General features: G+C 37.6%; 2 protein-coding genes across 2 annotated transcripts; both read left to right on the top strand.

Annotated features, from left to right (window-relative positions):
* The first annotated feature begins 171 nt into the window (after window positions 1-171).
* On the top strand, window positions 172-982 carry LOC6582795 (cuticle protein 7). The gene has a single exon (XM_002008449.3). It carries the CDS (start codon window positions 207-209, stop codon window positions 807-809), a length of 603 nt encoding a protein of 200 aa, XP_002008485.2. The 5' UTR covers window positions 172-206; the 3' UTR covers window positions 810-982.
* A 2,028-nt stretch (window positions 983-3,010) lies between these two features.
* Window positions 3,011-9,860, top strand: LOC6582794. The gene is made up of 3 exons (XM_032731579.2): window positions 3,011-3,198; window positions 4,843-5,013; window positions 8,601-9,860. Exons 1-3 carry the CDS (start codon window positions 3,187-3,189, stop codon window positions 9,720-9,722), a joined length of 1,305 nt encoding a protein of 434 aa, XP_032587470.1. The 5' UTR covers window positions 3,011-3,186; the 3' UTR covers window positions 9,723-9,860.
* Window positions 9,861-15,820: the final 5,960 nt, after the last annotated feature.

The following is a 15,820-nucleotide window of genomic DNA, read 5'->3' as shown; positions in this document are numbered from 1 at the left end:
CGCTTTTAAGTAAACTGTAATTATACGCAACTAATTAGCCAATCGAAGGCAGGTGAATGGCTCTCGGCCCAGCGCGAGGCGGAGAGTCCGAGAGTCCGACCACCCGTTGGGCCGTGGGCAGCGCTATAAAAGCGACTCGTGGCAATGGCAAGAACCAACAGACATCAGCACCTCGTCAATCCGTTCTCAACGCAAGACAGACGAAAATGCAGCCATTCAGTGGAGTCTTGGTACTTGGCCTGTTGGGTCTGGCGCTGGCGGCGCCGCATGGACACGGACATGCGACGAGCTACAGCGTGCTGACCAAGCACGAGGCGCCGGTGCACAAGAGCTACGCACACGGACTCATCGATCACGGCTATGGATACGATGGCCTAGGCCTGGGCTACGCTGGCTATGCTGGCTATGGAGGCTATGGAGGCTATGGACATGGCTATGAGAAGCACGAGCCAGATCATTACCCGAAATATCAGTTTGACTACGGTGTGAAGGATGCGCACACAGGCGACCACAAGAGCCAGTGGGAGGCGAGGGACGGCGACAAGGTGCACGGCAGCTATTCCCTCAAGGAGGCCGATGGCACCACGCGCGTGGTGGAGTACACAGCCGACGATCACAATGGCTTCAATGCGGTGGTCAAGAAACTGGGCCATGCCCACCATCCACAGGTCTACAAGAGCTACGGCCATGGCGATATTTATGGCGCTGGCTATGGCTACGCCAGCGATCTGTCCCCCTATGCTGGCTACGGTCATGGACTCGGACATGGGCACGCCAGCAGCTATGTGAGCGTAAAGCAGCTGCACTAGAAATCTGACGACGACTTGGAGAGGCAACAAAGGAGACAAATGTGCAATAATCTATCCCGATCTGAACATACTTATATATTATAATCCACATGCAGATATAACAGACAACCAAATGAGCTTTATACAGTAAACTTAAGAGTAATTTTTATAAAAATAATAACAAAGTATAAGAAAGACAATTAAATGTGTTTAAATGTGGACAGCCAGCTGAAAGAGAATAACTTATATACAATATATGAACAGCTTATATCCGAGCACAGAATCGTATTCAATTGTTCTCGCTCTGAGCAATAGCCTTCGGTTCTGTTCGTTTCTGTTTTCTGCTGAGCGCCTTAAGTTGAAGTATTCGTGTCAAGCTCATTTCACGAACATCGTTTAGGGAGAGTCACGATAGACGTTCGCACAATGAGGTTCAGCAAGTGAGCAATTTGTCTTCTTGTTCACATACACATGCTCACACTCAAGTCACGCACACTATTAATGGCTTTGCATTCTTACCAATACACACACAGAAAGCCTTTTACTTCATTCATATAACTCAAATAAAAGGTGAGAGAAAAGGCTTCCGATCGATCTGTAACGAACTCGTTGAAGCAACGATGCAATCGATTGCTCTTTGATTTTTTTCTCAGAGTGTAAAGACACTTATAAGCAGACATCGAGGCAAGCTCATCAATTATTTGAGAACTCTGGGTGAAACTTATGTATAAGGTGCCAATAGTCTGCCGATGATAGAGCCTGGAATTTAACAATGTTTAATTTGAATTGAAGTGGCATGGCTAATGAGTGATCAATAAATATCGCAGGGCATTGGAAACCCACATAGTGTGAATATTATAAATAATATAGCCAAACCTACGAAAATATTGATTTTCTAATGAAGTTAATAGCTTTTGCCTAGTAAACAAGCATTAGAAAATTGATTATGTCCGACTAAAATATATTAAAATATTTCCAAAACCAAAAAAAAAACTATTTGAAAAAGTTTAGTAATTTAAATAAATAAAATGAATCAGAAAATCTTATATAAGCCAAATGAAAAAATAAATAAATAAACTAAATTAAATAAAAATAAAAACAGTTTATATAAGCCAAATACTATGTCTTGTATCACGCATCGGTAGCTGGCAATTAAATATGCCAATAAAAAAAAAATAAATAAATAAATATATTGTAATCATGATTCATGACTAAAAAATAAAAATTTCAGCTGCTGCAACAATGATAAATTGACGAAAATAATTATAACTGTGTCAGTAATGATATTCTCGTCTACCAATATAATTAAATAAAAAATAAAAAATAAAAATTAAATTAAAAAATATGTTTTTTTTTTTACCAAAGAAAACAACCAGAATTTATAGCTGTTCAACAATCCAGCTCAACCTCCTTTCCGATTCTGCTTTTCTAATGCTATAAACCATATGAATATTCTATTTCACACATTTCCATTCGGAAATCTGTAATTAAATTCAGATTACCAATTTAGTTGTCCTATAAAATTGATGTAATCAGATAAGGCTATCTTTGAGATCTTTAGCTGTGGTTTAAGTGGATTTCGGTGATTAACATGTTGCATGCCATCCATCTTAACCAGCTTGGCCAACTTATGTTGGTAGCAAACGTGGCAGTGCAGTTTCTGGTGGTTGGGTTGAAATTAACATGGCTGGCAAATTCCCAAGCCGATCGCTATTAATTTATGTTAAATCCAAAACGTAATCCTGCCTGATATAAATTTTATAACGCCAGTCAACAGCTGCGCTGTGAGCGCCAAAGACCGAAGACTTTTACTCGTTTGCAGTTGAAACCAAAAGTGGAGACAGCCAAATTGGTGTTTGGATGATGCTGGAGCAGCGGCTGCTGCTGCCTGGCGATAGCGAAACGAAAACTCGTTTTCACAGTTGCAGATGGCAGCTAAAGTTTCATATAATTGTCAATTAAACGTAGCTTAGGAAGCGTGAAGCTGCTCTGCTCTGCTCTGCTCAGCTCGGTTCGACTCGGCTGTGGCTGTGGCGCATCGCTGCCGTCTCGGCTGATCGCATCGACAACAATTGTGGAACCAGTTGGGCCGGAAAATCTTGTCGCCGGGAAAACGCTGTGGCGCACTGCCTGCCTGCTGTGCCGGTCGTCTTCGTTTCAGTCTGCCTATAAATACTTTGGCAATGTCGCGCAAACGCTTTAATTACGTTTTTGTCCTTGACATTGAACCAGTGTGTGACGAGCAACGAGCAGTGAGCAGCGAGCGACTTTGACGCGTTTTACGTGCGATTTAAATCGCCAAAGTGACGTAAACCATATATTTTGTGTGCACAATTTTTAAATAAAATATATATACCTGGAATATATATATTTAAATAAATAAATATACGTGTTTGCCATGCGTTTCTATGTAAGTGTTAAATATTTGACAAACTTTGCTGACTGCAATAAGAGCGAAAGTGCTGAGCCAAAACTTTCACCCCCAAAAGTGAAAGTAGTGCAGAAATTTAAAGCAATGCACATGCAAATGCAAATCAATATTTTCCTGTTTAATGCATCAATATTCAAATTTATTTATCAACTTTTGAGTAAATTACAAACTTAATGCGGATGTGTCAATTCTGGAAAAATTTTGAGAGTGGGATAGAAATTTTAGTACCAAAATTTCTAGTACAAGGGAAAGTTTATATATATAATTTTTTAAATTTTTGGTTGCTCTAAGCTAAATGGAAAAGCTTATAGGTAAATTGAATTTTAGATTTTTTTTATAATTTATATTTTATTCTATATAAAAAAATATTTAAAATGAAATTCAGTTAAATTTTTCAATTGTATTTTAATATAATATAATATATATTAAATTATACAAATTATATTTTAAATTATTTTAAAATATTTCTTAATATAAAATATATTAAAATATAAATTAAAAATATAACAAAATAACAAACATGTTTAGCATGAATACAAACTCTACTCCAATCAATTTGGCAATTCAAAAGTTATCAAAATCAGACGTATTCATAGAATGTGAGCTACAATGAATGTTGCTAAGCTAATTTTGCCTTGTATATAAACTTTGAGAAACATTTTTCCTATGAAAACTAGATCCGGTTCACATCCTTGAACAATTTGCTTATGTTTAATCACATATTCATAGAAATCAGCCCAATCAACTAATTGCCGAGCTAATCAGATATGAAAATCGAAATCTATATTTATATCTGTATCTCATGAAACTGGTAGTTGTTGAAATTTAAATACGCTTTAGCTTGTGGAATGACAAGAATTCCAAATGCAATTTGTGCAAAAACATGTATAGACATTCTGATCGAATGCCAGACATGTCTCAACAAATTTATCTTAATGCGGCCGATTAACTTGCATTATTATACATAGACAACTGTATATGCTGTGTGTGTGTTTGTCTTTGGTGCAGCCACAACTCTACTAATTAGACAGATTTCATCGTGGCAGCAAAAGAAATTGCCCAAAAATGTGTGTTGCAACTTTCGGCAGACCCAAAACTTAAAAATCAGCTACAAGTTGTAAATGGCCATTGGCAATTGGCAACAGGCAATAGGCAACAGGCAATTGAAATTGAAATTGAAATCGAATTGAATTGTACGTGGCGTCAACTGCCATCCTGCCAGACCTGTTTCCATATCCAAGCTACTGGTCTTAAGCAAAGCCATCAATCTCCGAGCCGAAGCCATTGCTGTCACATCGTACACACAAATGTGCGTCTGGCGGAGCCTAATTTTGGGTAGAGCGAGGCGTATGCGTATTACCATTACCATTTGACAACTGTCACAACGCTGTATGACATGCCGAATCGGATTGGGGACTTGAGAAATGTCCCAATGCATCTGAACATGCGTCGTTTGGCTGTTTGGCCGTTTGGCCAATTAATTGGCCCATGCTCGCGTAATAATTTTGTAGCCAATTTATTAACTGTTGGCTGTTGGTCAACTTGTTTTATCGTTGCATTTATTAAGCGCTCCGCTGATAAAGACCAAAAACCGCACATTCATATTTCTGTTAAATGCCTTAGATAACGCGACAGCCGCCTCCAACCCCCAGCGCCGGCCGCCTCCTGCTGCTCCTCACAACGGCTCTGCTTACGGTCAGCCTCTGGACACGCCCCGTGGAATGCAAGCGTATCACAGCCGCACCTGTCGTCGTTGCGGATGATGACGAAATGATCGAATATGCTCCACAATTTGTAAGTATCCAAATACACACATACCTATACACATACACATATGTATATCCCGACTCCAATAGCCCCCAGCCCAATGGTAACTAAATATGTCTGACGAGCTTCTCGAAATCGAAATTTAAAAAATTGACAAGTCACGCACAATGGGGCGGAAATTGGATTTTTCGGCATAAAAAATGATACAGAGCTTGGCCTATATAAAATGAAAGATTTTAGTAGGTGCTTAAGTAAACAATTAATTAAAATTGCGTAAATTGTGTATATTTTTGACAAAGGGGAAATAATTTTTTTATTTATTTTGTTTTTAAATTATTTATGATTTTACTAACTTTTATTAATATTTATTTTATTTTTTATATTTTCATAAATTTTATATCTTTTCGTTTACAAAAGCAGATGTAATTAATAATTAATATTTCTATTAATTAATATATTTCTATATTTTACATCACTTAAAATCAGAAATATATTTTTTACATTATTCACAATTTATATTAATTTTAATTTTTAATTTGTATTAATATTAATTTATATTCTTAAATAATTAATATATTTTAATATTTAATATAATTTTAGTTATATTTTCTATTGTTTATTTAAACAACAAAAATAACATTTGTTATGAATAATAATTATTTTTATCAATTTTTATATATAAACAGCTAGTGCATTTTATATATATATATTATTCCTTATATAAAACAAAATTCATTTATTAATACAATAATTAATTAATTATTTTCCTTAATTAAAAAATGAATTATTAATAATCAATCAAATTATATTACTATTTATGTAAATTTCTTTTATTATTTATATATTGTCATATTATTCTTTATTTACAAAAGTATTTTGAATTATTAACTAACGCCATATGTTCAATCATCTTAATTTTTGAATGCGTAAATAGTAAACAAAATCATAAGACAATCCCGTAATAATACTCGCACACAGCATACCAAACGATGTCAATTGAGCAATAGAAAAAGGGAGCGAGAGGGAGAGATAGAGAGCGTAACCAGAGATATTTAGCTTACCTTAAATAATATCCATATATCCAGAGACATTTAGCTTACCTTAAATAATATCCATATATCCAGAGATATTTCGCTTACCTTAAATAATATCCATATATGCCATATACACACACTTCAATTTAGCTTACTTCACTCTCCCTTTACTCAGAATGCCAGAGCTTAAGCCGTGCAAATCGTTGCAGCTTGGCTTAATTTGATAACTTTTCAAATGTTTTATAGCCTTCGCATTTTTGCCAAATCGCAATTCTTTCAACTACCGACACTATTTATATATATATATTTGTGTGTGTATATGTATGGGTGTATGTATATTTAAGTGCGGCAAACGCATTTTTCGCCATTGCCAGCTATTCGAAGTGAATGTTGTTCATGCGTTTTATGATCGTCCCCACCCACAAGGCATTTTTCTCTGCGTGTGCAACAGATCGTCGCCCACATAAATCAACTGGTGCTAGTGGCCCCAGCTGATCTGGTCTGGCCCAGCCCGACCTGGCTGGCTCGCTGGCTGTCTTTCCGTCTGTCTGTCTGTCTGTTTGGTTGCCTCCCGGTCTCTCAGCCATTGTTGATTTCTTTCTTTTGCTCTGGTAGCCAAAAATGCGTTTTGCGTGCAGCGCACACGATCTGATCGTTCAGCGATCAGCGATCAGAGATCGAGTGCTGGCGCCATATAAGGCAAACTCACGCAGTTTGCTGCACCTACTCGCTGCTCGAAAGGAGACAATTGTTTTCATTGTAACTGTAAAGCTATGACAAGGCGCATTTAACATTTTAAAATGTTTTTCATGTGCTGCAGCAACAAGTTGTCGCCCCGTCTATCCAACAGTCTTTCCGTCTGTCCATCTGTCTGCCGCAAATGTCCGCCTGGTGCGACGCCTTGAATTGCCAGCGCCTGTCTGACAGTCGGTCTGTCCGTATGTCTCTCTGTCTGTCTAGTGGTTATCCAAGTGCTTTGTGCAGTCTCCCACGAACTGTCCGCTGTCGCAATTGTCGCTGTGATGCACGCGGCCAACGCAGCGTATACGCAATTTACATATAATTGTGGCACATTCACGTATTGCGCATACGCCCAGTCAAACAGTCAAGCAGTCGAGCAGTCAAACAGTCGATTAGTCGCTTCGGCCATCATAAATTCAGAGCGCACGCGCAAATTTATGAGCCAAAGTTCACACGCACCCACCGCAGCAGCAGCAGCGGCAGCAGCAGCAGCAGCAACATTAAGGCCTTCTGTCGACCACCAACTGGGGCCGACTCCTGGGTGGCCAATGGTCAACAGCTCCGCCTACCGCATGCCACTTATGCAACCGGCCTAGCTCCAAAAAAGTAGCTTTGATTAAAAACAATATTTTTGCTCAAATAGATTTGATTTTGTTGCTGCTCAGGTTACGCACTCGCAATGTAATCATTTGTTTTCGTCGGACAGCGACAGCCGCGCCGCAGCAAATTGATAGGCAGCCAACAACTACAGCACTAAACTCGACCCGAGACACTGCTGAGACTGAGACTGGGTAGACTGTTGCCTGGACACGACTGCAGCCATTTATGGACGTCTGCGCTTAATTGACGCCAGAGCCGAAAAGCATGCGAAATACTTTGGCAATTCGCCTCTTGCCTCTGCAGAGAGGTGCTAAAGTAAAATCAAATCCAATAAATACCTAAAGAGACAAAGACAAATGACAATGCTCCACATTCAAGTAGATTAAATGAACGCATGTAAAGCCATTTGCAAATGACTTTTATGGAAAGTTCTGAAGTGCTGCTCCCATTCGCTTTCCAAAGTGTCAAGAGATCAAATCTTTATCGAATTATTCAATTAATAATTAAATATCGTTTGACTCGCGTGTCGGCTGCAGATCAAAAGATCATTTTATAGACATGGACTAGCCCAAGAGAACCGACCCAACCCAGCCTCCAGTGGCTTTCAAACTGTGCACAGCGCGTGTTCTTGCCTTGACACAATTTCCAGACCCAAGTCTAAGCCAAAACGGTGCTTACTTTATTTCGAAGTTTTTTCGACGTTTTGTCGTGAATATATATGTATATAAAAATTCTATAGAATTTTTTGTGGCAGTCACTGGAGTATTAAAGCAGCGGTGCGTGTGCGTCTGATTTTGGTCTGATTTTTGTTTTCTACTCGCTTTTTTTTTTTTTTTTTTTTTTTTTTTTGAATAGGTGTGGTCAACGCATTTTGAAGGCACACTTAGCAAATTTTGTTAATACATAAGCGAAATAGTTTAACCACTTATTTAGTAGTGGTAAATAGCTTAGAAAATGAATTATGTGCATATATTCGTATTTACTTAGAAGTTAAAGCAATGAATGTCCAATTTTATCATGTAATAAATAAATATAAATATTGCCAAAAATATAACTTACAATATTACATAATTATATAATTTAATATTCAATTTTAATATAATATTTAATATATATTTTATAATTACACAATGATAATAATACTATATTATTTTTATATAAATTATACATAAATATATATTTTCAATTATAACTAAAATAAGCACATATATTTTTTATTTCTTAAAATACATCACACAGGAACATCCGGAATACGCGTTTAGCTATGGAGTGAAGGATCTGAACACGGGCGATGTGAAGTCCCAATGGGAGTCCAGGGACGGGGATGGGGTCAAGGGGCATTATAGCATACTCGAGCCGGATGGCTCCATACGCACCGTGCACTACACGGCGGATGCCAAAAAGGGCTTCAATGCCATCGTGAAGACTGTGGGCGCCAATTCGCATCCGATAACGGAGTCGCCCGAGGGCGAAAGCGGCCCCAACGACGACTCATCCCAGTCGAAGATCAATCACTACAGCAAGGATCAGGAGCACATTGTGCTGAGCTCCGACATAAAGCCGCTGAAGAAGCCCATCGAGGATCTGACGCACTCGCATCCAAAGATTCCAAGCCTGATTGAGTTCAAGCCGCATGCGCGCATCAAGCAGGTGCCCATGGAACTGGAGCCGGACATCAGGAATCGGCTGCAGCAGGCGCGGGACAACTACTTTAAGGAGATCGCGGCCGCGCACAAGCTGGAGGAGTTCTCGCAAAAGCTGCAGCCCAACTATGCGGTGCAGGAGAGCGACTGGAAGGCCGTGATTGTCAACGAGCCGCAGGAGTATCGGCCGCACTACAGCACAAGCCAGCCGCATCAGCATGCCTACTACGATCACTACCAGCCCAAGGAGCTGCCCCAGAACTATCTGCACAAGCCGGCAGCTGCTCTGCAGCCGCTGCACACCAGCTACACACAGTCCAAGCCGCGACCCATCAAGAACCCCGAGCCCATCTCCAATCACATTCACCAGAAGAAGATCGTGCACACCACGCCCGGCCTCAAGCACTACAAGTACAAGGCCGTGCCGAAGAGCTTCGCCCGTCCCGAATACTCCAGCTACTTCCAGCGCAAGCCCAAGAAGCTGCACGGCAAGCCACTGGCGCACATCCAACGGGCTCCACGTCCAGAAGGCTCCGGCCCTGTGCTCTTCCCACACCACGCGGAAGACGACGACTTCGAAGAGCTCTCGGACGAGGACGAACAGGGCGCCGCCTCGGCCAGCCTAGTGCAGTCCATGGTGCGCCGGGACAAGCAGCACATGGTGCCCATGTATGCCAGAGGTCATCAGTTCAGCTATAGAAATCTGGAGGGCGTGTGAGGAAAGCGGGCAATGCAATAGTTGGGGTGATTTTTTGTGAACTGTTTCCTTTATGTTCGTTAACTTGATATTATTATTTATGCGTAATTTATTGCTGTATGTTTAGTTGACGTGTTTTAAATAAATTAATTTTTCTATTAATTAAAGGTTTGTTAATGAAACTTTTATACATTAAATTTCTCTAAATAAAATATCTATGAACAAATTATATAAATTGAATTTCTTTAAATCCAACTTCAAAAATATATAAAAATATAAAATAAACCATATTTTTTTATTAAATAAATTTTTAAAAAAATTAAATTTCTTTAAACACCCATTTTTAAAGTAGATTTCAATATATTAAATTTGTTTAAATTGAATTTCCATAAACTAAAATTGTATAAATAAAAATTCAAGAAATTAAATTCAAATAAATTAAATCGTAATTAAATAAATCTCTATATATTCTTTTTTGTTTTTTTTTTTCTTTTTTTTTTATTATCTATAAATTAAATTTCAATAAATTATATAAATGAAATGAATTATGAATAAAAGTTAAGTTTGTATAAATTAAAATTAAAGAAATTTAATTTCTATAAATTAATACATTTCTATAATTTCTATAATTTCAATTCCAATAAACTAAATTATATTATTATATTATTAAATGATTCGATTTGCGCCAAGAACTGCTAATAAAGCCATGCCAATTGAGAGCCATAACCTTGGGACTTGCCTTGCGTGGAATACTAAAGTGCAAAGGCGACCCTCGCACACACCCATACGCTAGTATATGTATATTTGCCACAGTTTTGGTGCAGTTTCATAAACATTTGTCATAATTAACACAAATTAGGCAGCATTTGAATGCGAACTGCTGCTGCTGCTGCTGCTGTTGCTGCGGCTGCATTTGCACCCTGCCCACCTGCGATGGCTTCTATGCAGCTAACTGCTGGCTAATCCAATTAACTTAATCTCGGATAACGAGTTTGACTCACACACACACACAGACGCATACTTACTGAAGCGAATGCATGGTCGTACAAGTACGTACCAGCTATTCTAATTAAAAGTACTTTTTTGTCAACGCAACTGTGGCATTGGCTCGACTGGGCTAAAGTGCGTTCAATTTGTAAGAGATCTAGTAGCCGATACATATACTACACACACACACACACACACATACATATATACATTGAGTTGCGAGTATGTAAAACATGTCAAATGCCATCCACGTTATACTTTTCTATCTCGATTGCATTAAAAAAAAAATAAAATAAAACAAAATCATATATGCAAATGGCTCCCACATCGAGCCCCGCCAAGCTGAGAACTGCACTCTGAGCTAAGCCGTTTTCGGAGTCAACCAGTTAATCAATAAAGCGAGCGAAAAAGTTGATGTGCAAATTGTGTGTGGCAAAGTGTAAAAAAATAGAATCACAAAATCACTTAGCTCGCGTGAGAAATGTCTAAAAGTCAAGCGAATGCAACAAATTCTGAATTCTGAATTCTAAATTCTGAGAGAAAGAGATAGACAGAGAGGGAGATCGATCGCAGCTTTGGTTACCTGCTAGCTGCAGAGGCGTTGCCTCAACGCTCCCAATTAAATAATTTACAATTTTGTTAGCTAGATTTGGCGCCGCCTGACAGCGACGCGGCGACATTGAACGACTCTAGAGCTATGACTCAGACTCAGACTCAGAGTTAGACTCTTGAGAGGCTTAGATCCGGTTTGCCGCAGCTAGAAGAGCTGAGCGACACGCACGCCTATTAAGGATCTGGAGATTGCAGTCGAGAGCCAAGAGAATGTCAGCTCCGTCGAAGCAATTAGCTGGTAAAACAAATGTGAGACAATTTCAAAAATTCCATTACACACACACACACACAGAGAGAGACACACGCAGAGATCGCACGGATTTTGGCGGCTTCGAATAATTAATGCCCCCGCCTGCCAAATGACCGGGTGTTAATTTATGGTTGTCCAAGTAAATCGCATATCGTAAATCGTAAATATGCTATGTGTGTTTGTGTGTCTATGGCATAATCACAATTCCAGCTACTCACTTGACTGCTGGAGGTTGGGCAAGGCGACAGCCAGCGAGACAGAGATCCAAAGAAAAACAGAATAACAGAAATCATATTTGATTGTTGCTTTGCTTGTTAGCAATTTCCTGCCTACCCACAATTTGTGCTTTATTGTTTACAAATGCTGATTTCATGACAGTTGCAGTTGCACAACAGCAACGGCAGAGGGGAGAATGGGGAGCATCTGTAAAGCGCATATGCTTAGAGTTGCCAGTGGGAGTTCTTTACAAATGAATTACATGCATTGATAGACGAGGGAGCCAAGAATATTTATGCCAGAGCTATATATGCAAACTAGCGAGACTCAATGAGTCAGTTAGGCTAAGATTAAGAATAGCTGTCTGGGCCTGTTTACATATGCAAAGCTGTATTAAGTGTAAATGATGAAGCTTAAAAGCAGAGTGGAATAAAAAGGAAGGAATAGAAAGGAAGGAAGGTAAAGAATTATTAATATATATATAAAAAAAAAAAAAATATATATATATATATATATATATATATATATATATATATATATATATATATATATATATATATATATATATATAATAATAATTTTAAAAAATTATATAATATATAACAAAAATAAATTAAAGAAAAACAAAATAAAATATATAATATAAATGATTAATAAATGAATAATATAATATTTTAAAAAAAAATTACATGATAATAAATAATAATGAAATAATATAATATATATAGTATTAATAAAATAAACTTAAAAATTAAAAAAAAAAATAATATATAATATTAGTAAGTTAATAATATAATACTAAAAAAAAAAAATTAGCTAATCCATTATCAAAACAAATATGCAAAAAAAAAAAACCATATCGAATTGGCTTGCTTTTTTTTTTTTTTTTTTTTTGCATATATATTTCCATAACAAATTGAATTATTTTTGCCGTTTGTGTAAATGCAATTAATTATTGGATTATTTAAATATATATCAAATACTACTTATAATGATATGAAATTTTGTTTTAATGTGTAGGTGTATTTAAACAAATTTAAATTAAATTTGGAGACGAGTATATATACATACGTGGCATTCAAAAAGTGAATTAAATATCATAAACATAGTAAATCAAAAAGTAAATAATTCCTTTCATTTTTTTGACCTACTTCAGTGTTATGCAATAAAATTCCCCATACTTTCATCTGTGCTGCAATAAAGCGCCTTAAAACACGACAGCAGCTAAACAATTGCAGTTAGCTTGTTTCATATGCGTTAGAGGCGAAAATGTGTCTCAGCGTGAAAAACGTGTTGGCTAAGCGTTTGCCCAAGCCCAAGGTGCTCAAGCGCTGAGCGTAAGCTGCTACCTTAGGCTATTATTGTAAGCAGCAGGTAGGCAGGCAGGCAGGCAGGCAGGCAATCCTGTGGCTATTAGAGTGCCAACAAAATAACACGCATACGCAGTGTTGTACGCCCCACACACAGAGAGAGAGAGAAACACACTTAGCGAGTGTTAGATACCCAACCCGTTCGGCCTTTCAGCATTTTTTATTGCGTTTTTGCACTTTTGAAAATGCATGAATACAAAATAAAAAATCAAAACATAAACTGGTTCAGTTTTTCGATGCGTGTAGAATTAGATTCAAGATTTGGGTATTGAGTGTATTCAGAGATTCGAGATTTCAGATTCGAGATCGTCAATTGCGCAAATTGGCAAGCGGTATTAAATCGCTAAATTTATGAATATGTGTTGGCAAATTTTGAAATGTTTACGCACGCGGCATGTACAACATGCATTTCGATTTTCAATGAGCGACAAACAATCTAGATAGACAAATACACACACGCACACACACACACACACACACATGACCACAGGTCGCTACAAAGTTGAGCTCATGTGGCTGCATGCAAAAATAGGCGACGTGAAAATATTTAAGTGAAATCTAGATTTTTCAATTAAAATACCCTGATGCTGTGCAGCGGGTGGAACAGCAGCGTCGAGTGCTGCCGGCGGGGCGGTGGGTGGTGCATTTGACTTGTGAAGGAGGAGCAACAGCAGTAGCAGCCACAGCGGCAGGAGCTGTATTCGTTGGCTGTTGGTTGTCAAGCGGATTTCGTCATGATGTTAAGTAGGCATCGCTCGTAGTATGCGTTAGCCATGGCCAGCTGTGTTAGCCAAGTGCCTGCCCGTTGGCAATTACGTAACGCCCCGCGGCCAGAGCCCGGTGCGTGTGTGTGACAAATGCGCGACGAACTAAAACTCGACCAGTCTCAGCCGAAGTAGGTTAAAATTGCAGCTGACTAGCCGTTGGAGTATTGCAGTTTGTAGTCTCGGACTTTGCGTATTGGTTTGCAAATGCAAAAATTAAAATTCAATCAAATTGCGAAAGCCCGAAAATCAAAAAATCAAAAAAAAAAAAATCAAATCAAATAAAAATATACCTATATATATATAAAAAGAAAACGCCAAACGGTCAGACAGATAGACTCAAGACTGAAGCAAGCAGCCAGAGCCTGAAACATGTTTCATGTTCAATTAACAGGCCCAAAAAATACAAATAAAGCAGAAAAATAGAAAAACACAGCCCAATACCAACGACAGCCTTTCACTCGGTACACGCTGCGTATGCGTATTATTCTCCATTTTGGTGCGATAAAAAATCACATCATGACACGAAATACTTAATTGGTCCATAAGGTTTATCGCCTGCCGGCCAACTGGCATCAGCATACCTTCTGGTCTGGCCCGATCTGGTGTCTGGTCTGGCCAGCTCTACTCTGCTCTGATCTGGTCTGCTCTGATCTGGTCTGCAGTGGTCTGGTCCGCATGGACTTCTAATTGAAATGTCAACGCGTGTGCTGCTCAATCAATTTTCCAGCTCTGCTTATGGTCAGCCGTCGGTTTGCCTAGATCGCCAAGATTTCACATATCGATTCACAATATTGGTGAGCGCTTTTAATTGATTTGCACGTTGCATGCGGTGTCAGCCGCAAGTCAGGGACAAACCTGTGGCAGCTCTGACTGAAATGTGGCATGTGCTATGGCGACTCCTAGACAGCTAATTAAAAACTATATTTGATAGGTATTTGCATTTATTTATTTATGCTAACCACCGAAATTGGCCATGTCTGGCCAACAATTGACAGCTTTTATATCCTGAAATTTGAGTGGGCTTTTATTTTATATATTTAATTATATAATCAATTTGTCGAAATATAGGATTGGCTAAAATTTTTATTTTTATTTTATTATTATTATTTTATTTTTACTGATTGGTGACGACTCCTGCGAATTTAATAAAAATGTCCATTTTATAGATATTTGAATTTATGAAATTCTAATTAAATTTAAATTAGGTTAAAGCTAAAGAGCTAATCAAATTCCCGTAGAATAGACTGATATTTAATTAATTTAAAATTTGTATTATTTAATTCTTAATTTATTTCTTTTTAAATGTTATATTTATATATATATTTATTATATATTATATATATATTTTTATATATATATATATTTTTTTTCCGATTATTATGTTAATTGAATAAAATTGTGCCGTAATATAATAAATGGAAATTTAAAAAAAATTTCTCTTATTTTTAAAGAAAAAAATATTATATTATATAGAAAACTGAATAATATATCATTGTTATATTTTACTCTTAAATATAAGCCTTACAAATACATCAATAAATCAATTTGGTATTTATTAATTTGATTTTCAAATTATTTTTAATTTTTAATAATTTTTTATTGTGATAAAATTAATAAATTTGCATCCAGTTATTCAACATTTAATAGGTTCACAACTCATTTCAGGACAATAGAAAACTGTTATGGACAGCAGTTAGCGAACACACCCGCGCGCGTTTTGTGCGCGTTTTAAAACGCGGCAAAGTGACAAAAGTCACAAAAGTGACCTTAATTGCCAACAAGTCAACACTTGGTCATATCGCTAGCTATTCTATTAGTAACATATACATGACAGCATATGTGTGCGTGTGTGTGTACGCACACATATGGCCGTTTATCTAACTAATGCACAATCAAGGCCCCAGGCACGCAGAGACA

The sequence above is a fragment of the Drosophila mojavensis genome, unplaced genomic scaffold (assembly GCF_018153725.1).
Source record: "Drosophila mojavensis isolate 15081-1352.22 unplaced genomic scaffold, ASM1815372v1 contig_74, whole genome shotgun sequence".
NCBI lineage: Eukaryota > Metazoa > Arthropoda > Insecta > Diptera > Drosophilidae > Drosophila > Drosophila mojavensis.
The sequence above is the reverse complement of the archived record's forward strand: the minus strand, read 5'-3'. Positions and strand labels throughout refer to the sequence as shown.